The sequence below is a fragment of the Lycium ferocissimum genome, chromosome 1, assembly GCF_029784015.1.
Source record: "Lycium ferocissimum isolate CSIRO_LF1 chromosome 1, AGI_CSIRO_Lferr_CH_V1, whole genome shotgun sequence".
Lineage (NCBI taxonomy): Eukaryota > Viridiplantae > Streptophyta > Magnoliopsida > Solanales > Solanaceae > Lycium > Lycium ferocissimum.
Window position 1 is genome coordinate 39,286,318 of NC_081342.1, and position 20,852 is coordinate 39,307,169.

General features: G+C 35.4%; 2 protein-coding genes across 4 annotated transcripts; both read right to left on the reverse strand.

Annotated features, from left to right (window-relative positions):
- Positions 1-2,065: 2,065 nt before the first annotated feature.
- On the reverse strand, positions 2,066-6,700 carry LOC132054419 (uncharacterized). Its single transcript, XM_059446432.1, has 2 exons — positions 6,355-6,700; positions 2,066-4,158 (listed from the first exon to the last, which is right to left on the reverse strand). The coding sequence occupies exon 2, from the start codon at positions 3,852-3,854 to the stop codon at positions 3,504-3,506; it is 351 nt and encodes a 116-aa protein (XP_059302415.1). The 5' UTR covers positions 3,855-4,158; positions 6,355-6,700; the 3' UTR covers positions 2,066-3,503.
- A 2,859-nt stretch (positions 6,701-9,559) lies between these two features.
- LOC132054428 (uncharacterized) lies at positions 9,560-19,361 on the reverse strand. Of its 3 annotated transcripts, XM_059446452.1 has the most exons (3): positions 14,511-14,690; positions 13,619-13,669; positions 9,560-13,404 (listed from the first exon to the last, which is right to left on the reverse strand). In XM_059446452.1, exon 3 carries the CDS (start codon positions 13,328-13,330, stop codon positions 10,058-10,060), a length of 3,273 nt encoding a protein of 1,090 aa, XP_059302435.1. In that variant the 5' UTR covers positions 13,331-13,404; positions 13,619-13,669; positions 14,511-14,690; the 3' UTR covers positions 9,560-10,057. The 3 variants fall into 3 exon arrangements, with proteins under 3 accessions (XP_059302435.1, XP_059302428.1, XP_059302422.1); XM_059446445.1 differs by lacking the exons at positions 13,619-13,669; positions 14,511-14,690 and adding an exon at positions 19,265-19,361; XM_059446439.1 differs by lacking the exon at positions 13,619-13,669.
- Between the last annotated feature and the right edge of the window lie 1,491 nt (positions 19,362-20,852).

Here is a 20,852-nt window from a genome sequence, read left to right on the forward strand (position 1 = left end):
CTATTGACTACTTTATGGCCAGTGAATTTTCCATCTTTTTTTTCACATATCAATGTATCAGATCTTAATACACTTATTGGACAAGTTTTCATCCTCCTGAATCCGATATCTACATTATTACTTTAGATTCGACTTCATTCTCTTGTGTACGTTGCCCAATTTGGTGAAATAAATGAAGTACCTTGTATAGATCATACTACACTAATTTTATTTTTTAAGAGATGGAGGTGCGATCAAATTGAATCGTTATTAACCTTAGCTCCACTCATTTGAAGGAATGTTTATATCCGAATTCCTGTTAAATATTCGATAAAATAACTAGGTTCACTATTGAACTTTTAGCTCTATACATAATCTTCTATTAATATATATATATATATATATATATATATATATATATATATATATATATATATATATATATATATATATATATATATATATATATATATATATATATAGCTGAACTTTAATGATAATACTAGTTTCCTAAACTCACCCATATCATGAAGTCATCCAATTCAAAGCTAAAGTTGAATGACCACAAAAATTATAACAAGAAAAAGCCTGAAACTTGCAAGTTCTCCCACTTCCCCTCGCAAAATGCGATTGATCATCATCAAAGAACTACATGGTACCTTGTTCCTCTACGACACTACATACTCAAGTATATCTGAGTAGAGAATGGAGCAAGGGAGAAAAGCTACTTTCAAGTTGCAAAAGAGATCGTACGTTCTCATTATGCCTCTGTCCAAGTAGGTGAGTGAACTTCAATCTCTCCAACTATTTCTTTCCTTTAAAAATAAATTTCACTTTCTCCAATGTAAAAGAAGTGACGGCTATTTAATGAGTACCTACTAAAGCTATGCCATCATATATATCTAAGTTCATACATTAGCATTAACATTTTTTCGAAACTACATTATCTAAGTTATATTCAAATCAAATTATATATATGAATAATATGCGTACAGATTATAGATATATACACACAGCAAGATATTACCCTTAGTTAGATCGAGCCAACATTGTTTTTGCATAACTAAAAAATTATATGTTAACCTATATTTAACTGCCCATAAATATTCTTTCTTTTTTCTTCATCTCAGTGGAACTTTTGTTAAATGTTATTATATAGTTTGATTATAGTTAAATTAATTAGATCATTTGTCCTTAGCTAATGTCTTGTCTTATTATGTATTTACATCATTAACTAGTTATCTCGTAAGTTCATCGGATCACGCTAATTTATTAATATCATATAGTTAACTTCTAGTGTAATTATATAAATATTATATTATTAACCAAATTAATAATTTTTATCTAAATTAACTAACATATGCTTTATACTCTTTCTTTGTTTTTAATGTTGTTAGCGTGTCCCTTTAGTTGCCTTAGTTAATCCATCGACCCTCAGCGGTCGATAGATCAAACAAGGCTATTTGAGAGACTTATTTCTATTATTTGCCTTGGTTGATCGATCGGTCAGTAATCGGAGGATAAACCAAGGCCATTTGAAGTACTCATTTATGTTATTAGTCTTGGTTGATCCATCGATCTCAATAGTCGATGGATCGATCAAGGTCTTTGAAGTATTCTTTCATTTGCTGAGACTAAAGTTGTGTGTGAATGCAACTCTCGGTCACCTTGACATGACAAATGAATTGGTAGACATGAGTGACTTCTTTTCTTAACACGATTATCATCAAAATCAGTGGAAGGACTGTCATAATTGGCAGAATGAGAGCTCTCTAAGTTCGCTTTTTTTTTTCTCAGAGATGTTCATTTGCTTAGAAGACTCTCCACCAGTAGCATGGATGTCATTCAAGTCCCCCGACTTCAAAGGTATAGTTGTATTCCTGGACAAAAGTGTCAAGAGTTTCTGATCCGCTTATTTTAGCTGTAAATGTAATCTAGTTTGCACTGCCAAACTTGGCACGACGCCTGTCTGTTAGTGCATCACAAAACAGACAGTTGCTCCTCATTTTTCATACATGAGAAATCTTTTTCGAGTTGGGATTTGGATGGAGGGCAGAAAAATACCAAAATAATCTTTTACAAGGTCTACTTAATTCTTAATTCATATTATCTTGAACATTAATAGTCCTTCAAGCTGACAAAATTGAGTTATGGTCCATCACCAAAATAACCCAAGGTGCCAAATGAGAAGAGCCACCAGTAACAAGGAATAGCTATTTTAAGTTACTTGATAATCTTGGGTGTATAAACCCATAACAAAACGGGGAGGGGTATCATAATAAATAACTGGTAGTTCCAAAAACTCCAGATTCATGTGTGTTAGTGCATTGCCCTCCCTATCAAACAAGAAACTGATGAGACAGCAGGCCATCAGTGTGTTAACGGAGCAACTGACAAAGAAAAACTTCAGTTCCAAGTTTCTATAAATCCGGGAGAACCAATTCATTTTTTAGTCTCATCAAAACCATAATTTCAGTTCCAAGTCAACAAGCATAGAAGGATCTCCATCAGTAACATGGATATCTTTCAAGTTCCCAGACTTCAGAGATGTCGACGCATTCTCAGGTGTACTGGACTTATCTCTAGTTCCAGGGGGAACTGCAGGCAAAACGTTTTCTAGAGGTTCAGAATCTGAAGTCTCGCTATCTTCTTTAACTTTCCCTGGGTACCAAATATCATCTGTATTGACCGGAAGAGCATAAAAATCAAGTTCAAACGATCCTGCTGGTCACCCTCTCCTTCAGTTCCAGTCATTTTGAAAGAGGGAATTTGATGAGAGACCTGTAATAATCTTTTGGCTTTATAAAGAATGTATCAACACCAGTCAGCCTTGTTAGCTCGAAAAGGCTAACAAATCCGGGAATTTTATCTAAGTAACCAACTAGGAGACTAACACCATATTCATAATCAGAAAGAATCTCCACAACTTCATACTTGTATTCCCTATGATTGCTTGGACTGTAGCTCCAACCATTATCCCAATCTTTGAAGAGGGCCCATGTTTCACCTTTCCTAGGATATACCATATATGGACCTGATCTCTTGCTCTTTAAGTACTGCACTTGATGAGAAAATATATGGAGATCCGAAGTATGGTCAATACTCCCACATTTAAATCTTCCACAGGCAACAGGCAAGAGTCCCCTGACCCAAGCCTTCTCCCTTGGATATTCTGGACGAGGCTCCAGCCATCTGAGCTTTATCCTAAATTCATGACAGGATACATTCCTAATGAGGGCATAGCATCTTGGCATATCATCATCATCATAGCATGCCCAGATCTGATCAGTTGCAAAGCAATTTTTTGCTTTATGCTTGTCAAAATCACTGAAATCAGGATAAAGAATATCATCCTCTGAAGAATAACTATCAGGAGTTGTATCTGTTTCTGAATCAGAATAAACTATATTTTCAACTTCTTCTGTGCCACCTGATGGTTGTCTATAAGCCTGTTCATTAACTGTCCCAATCTTGGAATTGTTGTTCAGCGCCTCCCCTTCAGGAACGCCGACTCCATTTTGATTTTATGTTTCCACGTAACTACCGCACGACCTAGTAACACTGGCATGCTTTTGACCATCATCACCAACAGCTTCTTTCTGCTGAGGTTCACTGTCTTCAGCTGACTGGAACTGTGCCTTCTTCAGAGGTCTTCCCAAATCATTCTCAACATCACCTTCAGGAGTAATATCTGGTTCTGAATCAGAAACAACAATAAGTTCTATTTCTTTCGCACTGTCTGATGGCGGTACAGAATTAGGCTCCTCCTCCAAACTTGATGCATAAACATGAGCAGAACTATCATTAAATTGTAACAGCGCATCGACACCTTCTTGATCCCTCAGCGGTATCAATTCGGACTTATCAGACTTCATTGTATAATGCAAAATCTTATCTGAAGGATCAAAGACTTATTGGCCAAAAACTGCATTCACAAAATCATTGTACTTTATGCCTGTCTTCACAATGACCTGATCAGTAATATCTCCCACATACAAAGTGGATCCATCTGCTTGCACCGTTTTCTTCCAGCCCCAGTGACAGAAACAAGACAGTGTCTTTTCTTCAGTTCCATCACGATGTAGTGCACAAGACCACAGAGGCTCAAAGAGTAACAACCCTGAAACTTTTCTTCTTCTTTTTTCCTTGAGAAGGATAACAATCTTGAAATCTAAAAACCTGATCAAGAAAATAAAAATAAATTTAAAGAGAGTTACTTATCAACGCCGAATCTGCAAAATAATACTATGCCATCCCAGTTTATGTGGCATTTTTTGTTTTTCGAGATTCAAACTAAGTAAACTTTGACCAACATTTTAAGATATATTTTTCATCATATTAACATGAGAAGAATTGTAACTAATAGTTTTTGTATACTGTTTGAGTATCTAAATTTTAATTTCAAAACATTGATTGATCTACAGTTTAGCTTCAAAGATAAGTCAAATTACTCTCGGGAAGCAAAAATTGCCACATAATTGGGATGGAGGGAGTACTCCATAAGGAAGGGCACTAAAGCGACTAACCAAGCATCTAAATAAAAATAAAAAAAAATCATTTAAGTTAGTACATCTCAAGCATCATGATCTTGGAACAAAACACAATCCTAAATACAGTAAGAAATCGAAAACCAGCAAGTCAATAAAAACTGTCGCTGTAGGAAGAAAAAAGCATTAACTAAATGTTAGTCAGCAAAAAAAAAGGTAACTCACCACCTATGCAGGTATCTCAAGCAGAATAGTCTGTGATCCCCATCATATCATTATGAACATAAAATTAGAACTACAAAACAATTGAGCTTTTTCAACAAACAAGTTTGTCACTTAGTTAATACATTTTGCGAAGATTTTTTTTCTCTAGTATAATGTTATTTTAGCGATGAAAACATTAACTCTCTCTAATCTATATTTAGTGAACCATGATATGGCTACAACGGATTAGCAAAATAAAGTTCGTCAAAAGAGATATACAATGACGAAACAAGATGTCAAAAGGAATCCCTATCATAAGACATAGGAAATCATCAAATGCAATAGTGTTAAAAAGGAATCCCTAACAAAACAAAAAGTCAAAACTTCACACAAGAATCAGAAAATTTCAAAATCGGCACAGAGAAAACCCTATACAAAAAATTTCATGACAATATTAGACATTTCTGCTGTGAAACGTGAAATTAGCACAACAACAACAACAAGAAAAAAAACATAACTAGTGAAATCGCCCAATGTGGGGTCTGGGGAGGGTAAAGTTTAAGCAGACCTTACCCCTATCTTGGAAGGTAGGTAGGTTGTTTCCGAAAGACCCCCGGCTCAAGAGAAAGCATGGCAAAAAAAGGTTAGATAAGGATAAGAAATTCAAAGCAGTATGAAAATGAAATAACGAAAGCGAAAAAATCATGATAAAACAGTCTAAAAAAAAGGAACCAGTACTACCATAAAGAAATAAAATAATCGAAGTACAATAAACAACAGATAAGCTAGAATATAATCAAATGCAAAAGGCTCAAGACATAATTTCAAAGAAAGCAAAAGTTTCAAACTTTTAACCAATCGGGAAATTTAAATATAGGTTCAAAGGATGACTTTATCACACGACAAATTTCATGGGAAAATTAGCTTTTTTTTTTTTTTTTTTTTTTATTAAGCATGAAATTAGCAAAGAAGACTAGCATATTAAACCATAGAATTTCATTAAATGAGAAAGGATCAAAAGAGAAACCCCAGCAAAGCCAAAAGTTTCAAACTTGAAGCAAGGATCACAATCCTTCAAAATAAAGGGTGTGTTCGGTATGGAGGAGAAAATATATTTTTCAATTTTCTCATATTCGGTTAGTCAAATTTTTAGAAAACATTTCCTTTAGGAAAACAAGTTCTAAAAATGAGGAACTCTAATGGAAGTAGGGAAAACAAGTGCCACAAATAGCATTCCACTCCTTCCTACCCTCACCTCATCTTCACCCCACCCAAACCTCACCACCCACCCCCGACCCCATCCACAACCTCCACACCATCCACCCCCACCTTCACCCCACCCCACACCCATAATATTTATCTAGATTATATACGAATGTTTTTAGGATAATATTTTTCCTTACGTACCGAACGCCAAAAAAAAAAAAAAAAAAAAAAAAAGAACCCAACTTATTTTCCTAAAAAATATTTTCCGCGAAAAACATTTTCTTCATACAGAATACACCCAAAGATCAAACAACATTTTCGAAAAACATCTATTCAATACTTCAAAAACATCTCATTGTACTATGATTGGTTTTATCATCAAACAACTATTCATATGATACCTTATTCTACGTTGCTAAAAACTCATATACAGTACATATAATAGTGAGTAGAGAATGGAACAAGAGAAGAAAGTTACCTTGAAGCCTCAGATAGTTAAATTTTGAACCAACGTAGGTTTTTCTACCATGCTTTTGAAACTATGTGAAGTTTGTCCCCTGATATAGGAATCATTTTCCAAATTTTATGTATTTTTTTTTTCTATAAAAAAATGTGGTTTAATTGTGCGTTTCATTGGCTTAAAAAGACGGTCGCTATAATTGCTACTCAATTAATTAGGAGTTCACCACTTCTTTACTACTCACTCCGTTTACTTTTACTTATTTACTTTTGACTTTGCGTACCGAATTAATAAATGAAATAAGTATTTTATTATAATACTCATAGTAATTAGTGTATAGTCTTATTGGACTTAGAGAATGATTTGAAAATGAGTAATTAATATTAAGGGTAAAAGAAGAAAAAACATTATCCTTCCTTGATTTGCTAAAGTGGATAAGTAAATACAAAAATTTATTTTTAATATAGTTGACAGTAAAAGTGAAAGGAGAGAGTAGCTACTAAAGCTATGCATGTGAATCATCATATATATTTAAGTTCCATACGTTTGTTAGCATTTCCTTCTACTCTCATTATTTTTTTTTCTTAAATGAAAATGAAAAAATAAGAATAAGACAAAATTGCTATTAACTCAAATAAAACGAAAGCGGTAGGTATCTCGTGGAATTAGTCAAGATGCTCGCAAGCTGGTCTGGACACCGTGATTATTAAAAAGAACTAAATAAGACAAACTCAAACATCGAAGTCAAACCTGTAAAATAGAATAAAAAATAATTAACTAATCGAACATATATTCTAAACTACAACTATAAAGGTTTTATTATAAACTTTTTCTAAGCTATAAGTTTATGGATTGATATTATTAATTAGAAATTTGTTAAATGCTTATTAGGCAAGAGTGATTTCGAGAAGAAGAAATTAATACATTCTTGGTTTGTTACAAAATAACTTATTTTAAAACAAATTGAAATGGCTAGAACACTTGTAAGAGGATGGAGAAAGTACCACATATGTACACCATTCTCACTGCATCTTTACAAATATGCTTTGTTATATATTGATAAGTTTCTTAATTAAATCGAAAAAGTATGAAGAAGTATGCGAGCTTCATAGTAGGATTTGAACAGTTGCCTACTTTATGACGGCTGAATTTTTCCTTTTCTTCACTCATCTATTTTTACCTGTATTCCCTATAATATCCTAGTAGTATATCAAATCTTAATACACTCGTTGGACAATTTTTCATCCTTCCGGTAGCAACATTACAACATTAAATTCGTCTCCGTTTATACTGTGTTGTCCAATTTGGTGAAATAAATTCACATTGTTCTAAAAATAAATGAATTTACCTTGTATAGATCATACTACTAAATTTATTTTTTAAGAGATGGAGGACGGGGGTGCTGTTGAATTAAATCATTTTTAATTTTAGCTCCACTCATTTGAAGGAATATTTATATCAAGGTCCTGTTGAATATACAATATGATTATGATGGTTGTATGTTCCTCGAGTTTTATAAACTCATTTGATGTGATTATTATGTGAAGAAGAGATGTTATGTGTGGATATTGCTTAACTAAGTCATTTTGTATATAGTTGAAGATGAATCCAACTTGAAAAGAAGATAAACAAAACTAAAGAAGAAACACGCAGAAAAAGGGAGAAAATGAGTTGCGCGATTGTGCAAAAGAGGCAGAGAGCTGAATTGGTGTTGAAGCTGTTGTGCAGTATTGCGCGTTTAGGGATTCAGTTGCAGGATCGTGTAGCGTGTTGGCGAGAAATATTTAATCAAGGCTAATTTTGGCATTTCATGAATGAACCCGAGAAGCTATATAAGGTTTTGACTCATCCTAATTAGGTTATCTTGGATTTTTATAGCCGCCTGTGCCAAAAAGAACGCAGGGAGAGGACAAGCGACAAAAGCATTCAATAACTTGATTGTAATGTCTTCTAACTTGTTATTTCTTATTGTGGTATATTTTTCATCCTTCACGGAATAACATATATTTTGAGAACTCGATGATGATTTAATTTAGATCTTAGTTTCAAGGTTTAATGTTTATTGTGTATGTTTGACAGTATATTCCCCAAATCAACTCTTTTATATTCAAGAGTGAACCGTATGGTTGAATTGATTCCTATAGTTTGTTTATTCGGAGGAAGAATTTAATATAAGAATGATTTCTATAATCCATTATTCGAGAGAAGAATTGGTTGTAGAAGTATCACTAAAAATTGGGATACTCGAGAGAAGTTCTGATATTGTTGAATTAGTCATCCTATAAACATGCACGTCAAATTGGATTCTTAAAGCGTTTCTAGAATTGTTATAGTTATTCGAGAGAAGACTTTAGCTTAATTGCTTCTTGCAACATACGATTATAATCACGAGAAATAATCAACAATTATAGTTATAATATGTATTAATCAAAGAACAAGTCCTTTATTTATCATCCCAAATCAAGTTCCCTATCTTTTTTTTTTTTTTTTTTATTGATAAACTTTGTGAATATTAGTTTTAACTTTAAGATCACATTTACTTCTTGCTTTAAGTTTTCGTAAAATCATATCAAATCTTTATAGCTTCACTTTAGCCAAGAAGAAATTTATTGAGAATTACTGCAATTCCTGCGGAGACGAGATCTTTCTATACTATTTTTGATGCAACATGAGCTTTATTTTATTCTAGTGTTTTTGCACTCATCAGATTAGTAGGCCCTCATTCGAACTTTTAGCTCTATACATATTCTTCATTTAGGGCGTGTTTGGTATGCTCGAAAATTTCAATTCTCATGTTTGGTTCCAAAACATTTTTTTCACGAAAAAATAAGTAGAGAAAACAAGTTCATAAATGACAATGCAAGTTCATTGTCTCCTCCCCACCTATTGACCATCCAACACTCCACCACCCGCGAATCAACTACCTACCTCATCTCATCTCATAGTATTTTGCTAGATTACATATAAATGTTCTTCGAATAATATAATTTTTTTTGTTTACCATGCTCTAGAAATAAATAAGAAACCCACTAATTTTCAAGCAAAACATTTTTCATGGAAAACAATTTCCTTCATACCAAACACACCCTTGATATAGCTTAACTTTAATGATAATACCAGTTTCTAGCTTACCCAAGTCATTAAAGTCATCCAATTCAAAGTAAAGTTAAATGACCACAGGAAGTATCAAGACTAGCTTGTTGAAAACAAGAAAGGCCGGACACTTGCAACTTTTCTCACTTGCCAGAGCAAAGGCAATAGATTACAAAAACCACGAAGCCATTTAAATAACAAGAATGTCATCTGTCTAATATCCTGCTTACATGTTTCAGCAACCATCTGATGATACAATTTCATTCACCAGACTTGCAGCAAAGGGCTAACTTATATTAATAGCTGCTGTTGCAAACATACAGCATTTAACAATGTGTTCACGCCAAATACCAACGATACTCTAATTGTAGTGTCCTCTTTTAAAGTTATACTAATGACAGCATATGTAAATTCTAGTGAAACAGACCCTGGACTGAAGTAAAGCAGAAGACTGAAGAATCTGTCATATCTACAGGTCATCATCAAATCGAGCAAGAAACTGATGAGAGAACAAATGCGCCATCAGTGTGGAGCAACTGAGAGGGGAAGATTTCACTACCAAGATTCTCTAAAAGCGGGAGAACCAATTCTCGTTAGAGTCCCATCACACTATACCTGGTGCATTACTTTACCGAGAACATGGAACTGAAGCAGGATCAAGCTCCCAGCAGCCTCTCAAAACTCCTCCTTTTTCCCCGGTCAGCTGAAATGCTGGGATCTGATGAGAAAATCTCCCGAACTCATCTTTAGGTATTTCTAGAATAGAAGGATTTGATCTTTGTATTCTTGGAGACCTAAAGACTGACTTGAAACCATTCACACGCACCATGGATGAAACTTTTATCCGGTCTTTTGAATTCTCAATGACCTCCACTATCTCATACTCAGATGTGTCTGGATGCAAACTTAATTTTTTCCAGTTCTTGTACAGTGCCCAAATATCTCCTTCTCTTGGATAGATCTCAAACCTGTTTCTATTAATAGATACTGCTTTCACCACATGGGAGAAGGAACTAGGAGCATAGACTTGGTGTCTTTCATTCTGGATTTTGAACGTTCCACAACCAGACTGAGCATTTTTAGGCCCTCCACCCGCCTCAAGAAGGACTACATGCAATTTGAATGGGGCAGGAAAAATCTTCTTAATCTGAGCATAAGTCCTTGGCATTCTATTTTGACCATAAAGAGCCCATACCTGATCTACTTGAAACTTCCCCACTGATATATCCATCCTAAAATCACAAAAAACTTCTTCAAAACCTTTATCATCTGACAAAGTTATTGGATTCTTGGAGGTTCCAGAGGAGTTGCTGAGATCAAAGTTCTTTGTGCATGGATGCAACTCTTCATCAGCTTGACTTGACAAATGACTTGGTACGCTGGCACTTGAGTGACGGTCACTTTTAACACAATTATCATCAAAATCAGGGGAAGGACTGTCATTGGCAGAACGAGAGCTCATATTACTTTGCTTTTCCTCGGATAGGTTCACTCCTCTAGGAGATCTTCGAACCTTAGAAAACTCTCTATTAGCAGCACGGATGCCTTTCACCTCTCCAGACTTCAGAGATATCGTCACATTCTCAGACATCCTGGACTTATCACTAGTTCCAGGGGGAACTGCAGGAGAAACATGTTCCCTAGGTTCAGAATTTGCAGCCCTGTTGTCTTGCATAACCTTTTCAGGGTACCAAATATCATCTGGATTGACGGGTAAAGAAGCAGGATCAAGTTCAAAGGATCCTGCAGGTACACCCTCTCCTTCAGTTCCAGTCATTTTGAAAGAAGGAATTCGATGAGAGAACTTGTAAAGTTCATTTGGCTTTACAAAGAACGAACCAACTTCAGTCAGCCTTGTTCGCTTGAAAAGGCTAACAAATCTGGTCATTTTATCTAAGTAACCAACTTGGACACCAACATCCACTACATAATCAGAAAGAATCTCCACAATTTCATACTTGTACTTCCTATGATTATCTGGATCAGAGCCCCAACTAATATCCCAATCTTTGAAAAGGGCCCACGTTTCTCCTTTCCTAGGATATACAATGTACAGACCTCTCTTGCCCATTTCGCACTGCACTTGATGAGAAAATGTAAGTCGATCAGAAGTGAATTCTGTACTCCCACGTCTAAATTTCCCACAGCCAACAGGCAACTCTGCCGTGACCCAAGCTCTGCCCCTTTGATCTTCCGGATGAGCCTCAAGCCAAGTGAACATCACCTTAAATTCAGGACTGTATACCTTCCTAATGTGGGCATAGAATCTTGGCATACTATCAGCTGTATCATAGCAAGCCCAGATCTGATCAATTGCAAAGCAATTTTGTGCTTTAAGCTTGTCAAAATCACTAAATTCAGGATCAGGATAATCATAAACCTCCGGAAGATTACTATCAGGAACTGTATCTGGTTCTGAATCAGAATCAACAATAAGTTCAACTTTTTTTCCGCCACCTGAGGGCGGTCTAGAAGCCTGTTCCTTAACTGTCCCAATCTTGGAATTGTTGTTTTGCACATCGCCTTCAGGAAAGCCCACTCCATTTTGATTTAATCTTTCCACAGAATTACTGCACGGCATAGTTACATTGGCTCGATGTTGATCATCACCACCAACAGCTTCTTTCTGCCGAGGTTTGCTGTCTCCAGCTGACTGGTTAGACCGTGCCTTCTTCAGAGGGCTTGCCAGATCAGTCTCATCACCACTTACACCTTCACTGTATGAAATATTCTGCCTACGCCGAGATGATCTCCTAGCACCATAGCTATCAGCTCCATTTCCTTGTCCAGCAGGTGGATCGTTTCCATTCTCAATTTCCACATCTTCTGTCTCGACACTGGTTGAAGTATCATCACTCTCACTTGATTCAACTATCTGTTTCCGACTCCTTTTCCTGCTTTTACGATCCACCTTTGGCCTTGCAGGTCCTTCTCTCTTACCTCTCTTTAGCTTTTCATGCTTTACATCTTTTTGTTTGGTCCTTATATTCTCGAACACTGGAGCAGTCTTTCCTCTGGATTTCTCTGGTTCAGGCCCTGCTGTTCTGCTGCTAAAACCTGATCGGTAACCCATTTGGGTGGGTGGAAACCCAGCACTGCCTGCAGTCATTTTCGAGGTTCCTTGGTTAGGAAGCTCTTTCTGCTCAGAAGGCTGGTTGAGATTAGTTTTGAGGGGCACAGCCTGACCTCCAGGCTGACTCCATTTAGGTACACAAGGGGCAGCACCTTGATAACCTAAATCATATGCAGTGAAAGTCTCCAAGCACTTCTGGCAACGTAGAACACTGTTCACATAATTACTGTAATACTGGTACCTAATTTTGCAACTGGGACATTGTGTCCAGAACGTTTCCTGCACTGCAGATGAAGTTGGTTGCGTATATTTATGGTGATTTAAATTACTGAACTGAGCATTGAAACCATTTGGAATGTTGTTTTGCCTGACAAATGAATTTCGATTAACCAGATGAGGCGGTTGCTTTGCTACTCCAGCTCCGGATATAACTCTGTACTTATTATCGTATAAAGACCTTTTGACTTGGTCTGAGAGAACCATATTTGCTTCCACAATTAGCTTGAAAGCTGCCTCTGCTCCAGGCAACTTATTCTTGTCAGGATGAAGCATAAGGGCAAGTCTCCGATATTGTTTCTTGATGGTCAATTCATCAGAAAACCTATCAATTTGAAGAATCCCGTACCAGTCCCTTTCTGATCCTACTCTGTTGCTTTGAGCTGAACAGTGAACATTACAGACAGTAAGTAACTGGGATATGTTCTCTAGTTGAGGGTAAAGTCGTTCTGCTTTCTCTGCAATCTTTTTAGCCCCTTCAAAGTCATTATTCAACATTTTCTTCTCCGCAACCTCTTTGGCCCTTAGGGCCTCATCCTTGTTGCAGTCCATCGCAGTTTGCACTTATAATAAATCAACCAGCCAAGTTAAGCATACGTTTCTAGCTTGTCTTCCTCATCCCAATTCTATAACCATACAAGAGAAAAGGAAAATTATATCAATGTCGCAAAAAAGTGTGCATATAAACAGAAACCAAAGCAGTGTATTAACACAATGACATACATATACAAAGCAAAGCAAGAGTACTAAAAGGTAGCAAAAAGGAAATGATGCAATTCTCAAGACAAATAATAGAAAAATGCATTTTTATTATTCACAGCTCTGGAGAAGGAATTTTACCTTCGGTTATGACATATGTGCTTTTGGAGCAGTTAGGTTTTGATGAAGTGGCTGATAAAAATCACAGAAAAACCAGAAGCTTATATGAATTATCATGTTATTTCACATTAGGTGTAATAAGGAAGCTGCAAACAAGGCAGAAACTATACTAGAACTCATAAAATCCCTCTAAGGTTTTTTTTTTTTTTTTTTTTTTTTTGATAACCATGGTGTCGGGGTTAGTTTGAGCGCACCTCGACTAATTCCACGAGATAACTGTCACCTCCCCACCAGTAACAGATACCAGGTAAACACTCTAAGACTAGAAGAGGCTATACTGTGGCTTTTTTGCTCACTTGAACAGAATCCCAGCACTTCCTTTGTGCTTTTTTTAATACAATTGTTACCAGTTCATTAAAAAAAAAGCTTATATGAAGATATCAAAATCTGCACCAAACAATAGCTCATTTCAACTAATCTGCACCAAAGCATATTCGGTACTACAATTCTGAACATTTTTAGTCTCAGTTAAGGTAACTCCACTAGAATTTTGCTAAAATGTGAGGTTATCACTTATCACACACTTTGAGATCTCCATGCAGCTCAAATTTTATCAAAAATGAACAAAGAGAAGCAATTATTAATAGGGAAAACCCAGAATTCAAACACCAAAAAACAGATCAACGAACATTCAAAACCCTAAAAATTCAATTATGAAAATTGCAATTTTTTAAACCCCAAATTGAGAAAAGAAGGTTCAACACTGACTGTCCAAACACTTCAAACTTGTAACACAGATGTGATCCAAAACCCAAAATCACAAGAAAAATAGGGAAACAACATACACGTAAGATAGAAATATATATATCTAAAAAAAAATTATAAATAAAAGGAACATGAGAAGTATGCTTACCACTTAGAGTCACGCGCTTGGGATGAAGAAGTTATTGATGGAAATATAGAGAGAAAAAGACTTCAGTTGAGAATAATTTGAAAATTTCAAGAAGAGGGGAAAAACCCTGATTTCTTACTGAAATTTCAATTCCCTCAAAAGGATTACAAGGGTTTTTTTTGGTTATTTCCATACAAGTGGAAGAAAACAGGGAAGGTTGTTTTGAATGGAATTTGGTTGGGCTGGGGTGGGCCCATTTAAGTTTTTTGGGTTTTCAATTTGGCCCATTAAGAAGTTTTGGGCTTTGGAAAGGGCAAGTTGAACCATTTTTTTGCGCGGTTTGCCCTTCTTTTGGGGTGGTCTTTAAATTTTGTCCCTCATATTTGTGGTCTTTAAATTTGATTTTTGGTGTAATATATAGATAACTCGAACGTTCACGCGAAATCGTAGGGTTCGAGTTCGAACTCCCGCTTAAGCATAAATTAAAAAAAAAAAAAAATTGCAAGGCAAGGTTTGGGTCGCGTGTATGCCGGGCTTCGTATCTTGTTATGAATTACCAAATTTACGGTCGAAGGTGTTTCGGTGATAACTTGGACATAATTTGTTGGGGGACTTTTACCGTCGCAAACTTTTATTCGGACTCAGATAAACTTGTGAATGCGTTAAACAATTTCAAATAATGATTTCTTTTTCAGCTTGGAAGTATGTGACTATAGATGAATAATCACTAAAGAAAAAAAATTAACTAAAAAAAAAAAAAAGGAATGGTCATCTTTTTCATCGAGACCTTTGATTTTTGGTGTAATATATAGATAGGTCCCTGAACTTGTCCAGGAATTCTACTTGGACACCCCAATTGGGCTTCGTATCACTTGAACAGTCCAAGAAGGTGTTTACAGTGCCACTTGGACATAATTTGTTGAGGCGACACCATGCATGCATTCCACTTGCTCTTGAATGCGTTAAACAATTTCAAATAATGATTTCTTTTTCAGCTTGGAAGTATGTGACTATAGATGAATAATCACTAAAGAAAAAAAATTAACTAAAAAAAAAAAAAAGGAATGGTCATCTTTTTCATCCCAATCTCATTCTCCTCTGGACAAGCCAATTATCGAAAAATTCAGAACATCACCGCATCAGCCCAAGCAAAGCAACAATATGATAAAGTAGAGAGCTCATCGAAACCTATGGAGTTCTTTAAAGTATCTAGCATCGCCGGAAAATGTAAACAGTCACAAAAAACAATTGTAATCAGAAACAATAGTAAACAATAGAGCAACAAACAATAGGCGACCGGGAAGACGAAGCTTCGTCGTAGTTTCACTCTTTCTAGCCAAATTTGTGAAAATACGTACGACAAAGAAACCCAACAGTCATTAACGGCGTTGCTTCAACGGCTTTTGCCGAAGCAACACCGAAAAAGAGTCAACACGACCCGATCTGGGCGTCTTCTCCGGCAATTTCGAGAGTTCAGTGTTACAGGAAAAGGAGGGAGAGCATAGAGGTGAGCAGTGGGCATCGTGGTGATTTTTGTAACACCTTGTACCTTTAAACTAAGTTATGTTCATGATTCAGGACTTAGAAAACCAGACGGAGAGTGTTAGGATTAAAATTCGCTTCAATTTAGCGATTTACATTTTTACGTCAGGTTTTACGGATCGTAAATTGTTTACGGCCCGTAAAACGGACCGTAAATTGTTTGCGTAAAACGGACCGTAGATGAACCCCAGAAGACCCAGCTCATTGTAACTGATTTACGGTGGGTTTTACGATCCGTATAATTTTTACGGACCATACTTTGTACCGTAGAATATTTTACGGTCCATCTTTTGGACCGTAAATGAGGAGAAGGAATATCGAGTCATTAATGAATTTACGGTCACCTTTCACGGACCGTAAATCCTTTCTAGACACTATATAAACGTGTTTTCAGTTCTTGATCCATCCTTTTCATATTCTCAAAGCCCTAGAACGAAGGTTTTCTCCTCTCCTGATCCTACGACGTCAAGGTAAGCATATTCCAAGTAACTTTAAGTATTTCTAACATACCTACAGGAATTCTAAGCCAAGTCCATTGTTTCTAACATAAGGTTTTCAAGAAAACCCATATCAACTAACATAGGGTTTTCAAGAAAACCCATCTCAAGGGTTCAAGATTAAGGCTTGTGGATTTCTTCTCCAAGTTCAGATCTTGTCTACAAGTTTTGAAGCGATTAAGATATATGGGATTTCTATCTATGTGTTGGAACATCATTGTTCTTCCCCACACCATGTTCATCCTTGAAAACAAGAAGTTCCATAAATCTAGGGTTTCTATTATAAACTCATAATAACCCTAAGTTACAAGTATCATGTTATATCATGTTTGGATTATTATTCGTCATTGTATTCTTGATATTCCATTGTGGTTATTGAGAATCCGTCTGTAATCCATGAATCCAATGTCTTGAATTCCATGGGTTCTTAAATGCAATATATGAACTATTATGCGTGTTTTAATGAATTTCTACATGCTTCCATGAATTTGTCTTGAATCCATGGGTTCTTAAAGTTATACTATATATATCTATCTTCCATGTTTTAATACAAGTTATACTATATATCATGTTTACAATCATGTTTATTTAATTCAAGGGCTATCAACCCAATTTTATCCATGTTCATGTTTTGGGAGTTGCACAAATTACCGAGAAGGCTCAGACAGTCTGAAACTACGTATGCCAGCGTAGGATAAGGATCGCTCCGCCCAGTTAGGATGATTTCTTCATGTTTACCCATTACGGGTTATTGGATCCATTCATGTCATGTTCATGTCTTGTACCCCGGTAAGGTACAAGATGGTTTAGCTGATTGGGCAGAGATCAGACGCCACGTGCTCACGTGATGATTATACATACATATACATACATATATATATATATATATATATATATATATAGGCTCTCATACCACTACATAATATATATATATTCATACATACATATATACTCATGTTCATGTTTAGCTTATAGTTTTAGTTCTATTATTTCACGTGCCATACTTATTTCATTCAGTTGCTTTACATACCAATACAATTTGAATGTACTGAAGTCCCCTTTTATTTGCCCGGGGGCCTGGATTTCACGATGTAGATTTATAGGACGATGGATCAGCTCATTAGGACTTTGCTCGTATCAGCTATTAGTGAGGCCCATTTCATTCGGGGTGTTATCTTTATTTATTTTCATGTTAGTTATGCAATTAAGGTATGCCAGGGGTCTTGTCCCGGTAAACAGTTTAGCAGTTAGACTCATGTCAGAGGTTTCATAGACTAGTTCAGTTATGTTAAGTCAGATGTTCAGAGTCGTATAGCCAGTAATGGCTCGGTATTTATTATATTTTCAGACTACTTCCGCATCATGATTAAATAGCATTTTCATTAATACTTATGAAGACTCGTGTTATTCAGACTATCCATGTTTTAAAGTGTATTCTGCATTAGTACATGCTCCATGTTGATTCAGCAAGCCATGTGGTTCACTCGGTCACATGTAGAAAGGCACCAAGTGTTGTGTTACGCCCAGGCCATGATTCGGGGTGTGACATTTTTGTGGTTGCTCCTGTTCACCGAAGATAGAAGCTCCTCGTCGAGTGTCCGAAGAAGAGGAGAAGAACCGCAGAAGATGAGGAGGGGGTGGGGGGGCGTTGTTTCCGGAAGAAAGAGAACAATATATTTATTTTTTTATATCTTTTTTTTTTAAATTTCTTTAAGTTAAAATTCAGGTGTCTCTATTTTATTTTTTATTTTAACGTGTCAATAGCATGCACTTTTTGTGTTTGGCTGCATATTAATTTTGTGCCCAAGTGGCACAGTAAACATCCTCTTTGATGGTTCAGGTGGTACAAAGATCAATTGGGATGTTCAAGTGAAATTTCTAAGCAAGTTCGAGAGACCTATCTATGTATTACGCCTTATTTTATTTTATTTTAATTTTTAAAATGATTATGTTGTGGAGTCAGAAATGGAGAGATGAAAGAAGGTCAGTGAGAATTGAACTCACACCTATTGTGTGAAAGATTTCTATCAATGACACTAGGCCTTAAGATCAAGATCTTTTGTTTTATTGTTTTCGCTACAATGACGATGAAACCATTAATACCATTAGCTAAACAAACAACAACTTTTTCAAATTACTTGAATATTAAAATAAGAGATACATAATCCTATTTTCTACGTACTAATGGAGATTACTCGATTTGTCATACTGCATTTTCGATGTTTCCTAATAATAAGTATGCATTTAATATCTTTGTGCATGTCACGTGCACAAAACTATTAGATGCTTACATGCACTAACAAACATGATTTTTTTGTTGTTAATTAGGAAATTACATATTCCATTAATTAATTAATTGGACATGCATCATGAATTATTTACTAGTGAAAAAGCATCTTAATATTATTTGAAATACTTAAATTTTAAATCCTGTTATGTATGATATCGATCAAAGATCATAACAAACATCAAAATCCTTCACTAGATCACAAGCAAGAAAGTTCGTGGATTTTCAAATCCTTACAAAGAATTGGAAAACATTGAAGAATCAGAGATTCCTCGCACGCTTACATGTTTTATGAATATTTCCTGAAGAGGCGGAGCTGAAAGTTAAAAACTTGTAACACAAATATGATCCAAAACCCTAAATCACAAGAAAAATAGGGAAACAACATAAACAGACACAAATATATATTTTAAAAAATTAAAATAAATATACATGAGAAGTATGCTTACCATTTAAGAGTCACGCGCTAGGGATGAAAAAGTTATTGAAGGAAATATAGAGAGAGAAAGACTTCAGTTGAGAATAATTTGAAAATTTTAGGAAATGGGGAAAAACCTTGATTTCTTCTTAAATTTCTATTCCCTCAAAAGGATTACAAGGTGTTTTTTTTTTTTTTCTCCATACAAGATCAATGGAAGAAATAGGGGAGGGGGTTTTGAATTGAATTTGGTTGGGCTGGCTGGGTCCATTTAAGTTTTTTGGTTTTCAATTTGGCCCATTAAAAAGTTTTGGGCTTTAGAAAGGGCAAGTTGAATCCGAGAACTTTAATTAGAATAAGAGATACATAATCTTATTTTTATGTACTTATGGAGATTGCTCGATCTTTTCATACTGCATGTTCGATGATTCCTAATAATATGTATGCATTTGATATCTTTGTGCATGTCACGTGCACAAAGCTATTAGATGCTTACATGCACTAACAAACATGATTTTTCGTTGTTAATTAGGACATTACTTATTCCATGATATTGCTTCGAGAATAGCAGGAATCGATATGCTAGTTCATAATTCTCATGAAAACTCATTAGAGACCACTTTAGTCAGTTAGAAAGGCCACATGATTCACTCATGGTTGAGGCTTTGGGTGTTCGAGAAGCCAAAAGAGAAATTATTGTACTATAAGCAACTTTTTTTTTGTTTCAAAAAGTTAATTTATTTTTTAAATTTCTTATCTGTTGGTTGGTTGATATTCGCGGAATCCTAATTAATATAAGTTCGCATTGTCGGGCGCAAAATCATAACGGTAGTTATGGTGGTACAACCCAATAACTTAGGAAACTTTTTTTTTCCTGTTGTTTCAAAAGGTTGACATTTTTTTATTTCTTATCCATTGGTTGGTTGATATTTGCGGATCCCAGTTAATTTAAATTTGTGTTGTCGGGCGCGAAGCCATAACGGTAATTATGGTAGTAGAATGCAATAACTCACAAACTATTTTTTCTTTTTTGTGTTGTTTCAAAAGGTTGATTTTTTTTTTTTTATCCGTTGGTTGGTTAATTAATTGGACATGCATGATGAATTATTTACTAGTGAAAAAGCATCTTAATATTTTTTGATACTTAGATATTAAACGAATTGAGAGGATCAACTAGTCCTGTTATATGTGATATCGATCAAAGATCACAACAAACATCAAGACCCTTTACAAGATCACACGCAAGAAAGTTCGTGGATTTACAAATCCTTACGAAGAATTGGGAAACATTGAAGAATCAAATTGGAGATTCCTTGCACGCTTACATGTTTTATCAATAATCCCTCAAGAGAAGGAGCTGGAAGTTAAAAACTTTATTTTTTCAAGGACTCATCTTTTAGATCATCCCGTCAAATTTCTATTTACCCAAATACAAACAAGTGTATATACAGAGACAGTTGCATGTCACATACAAACACACTTCTTAGATCTGAATCTTTTCCCCCATATTTTCATGTTAATTTCATTTGAAGTTGGCAATATATTAAGAACGTTATTATTACTTCTATCCAGTCCTTTGTTATTGGTTCTTGATTTTGAACTTAAATTGAGAGTTATGA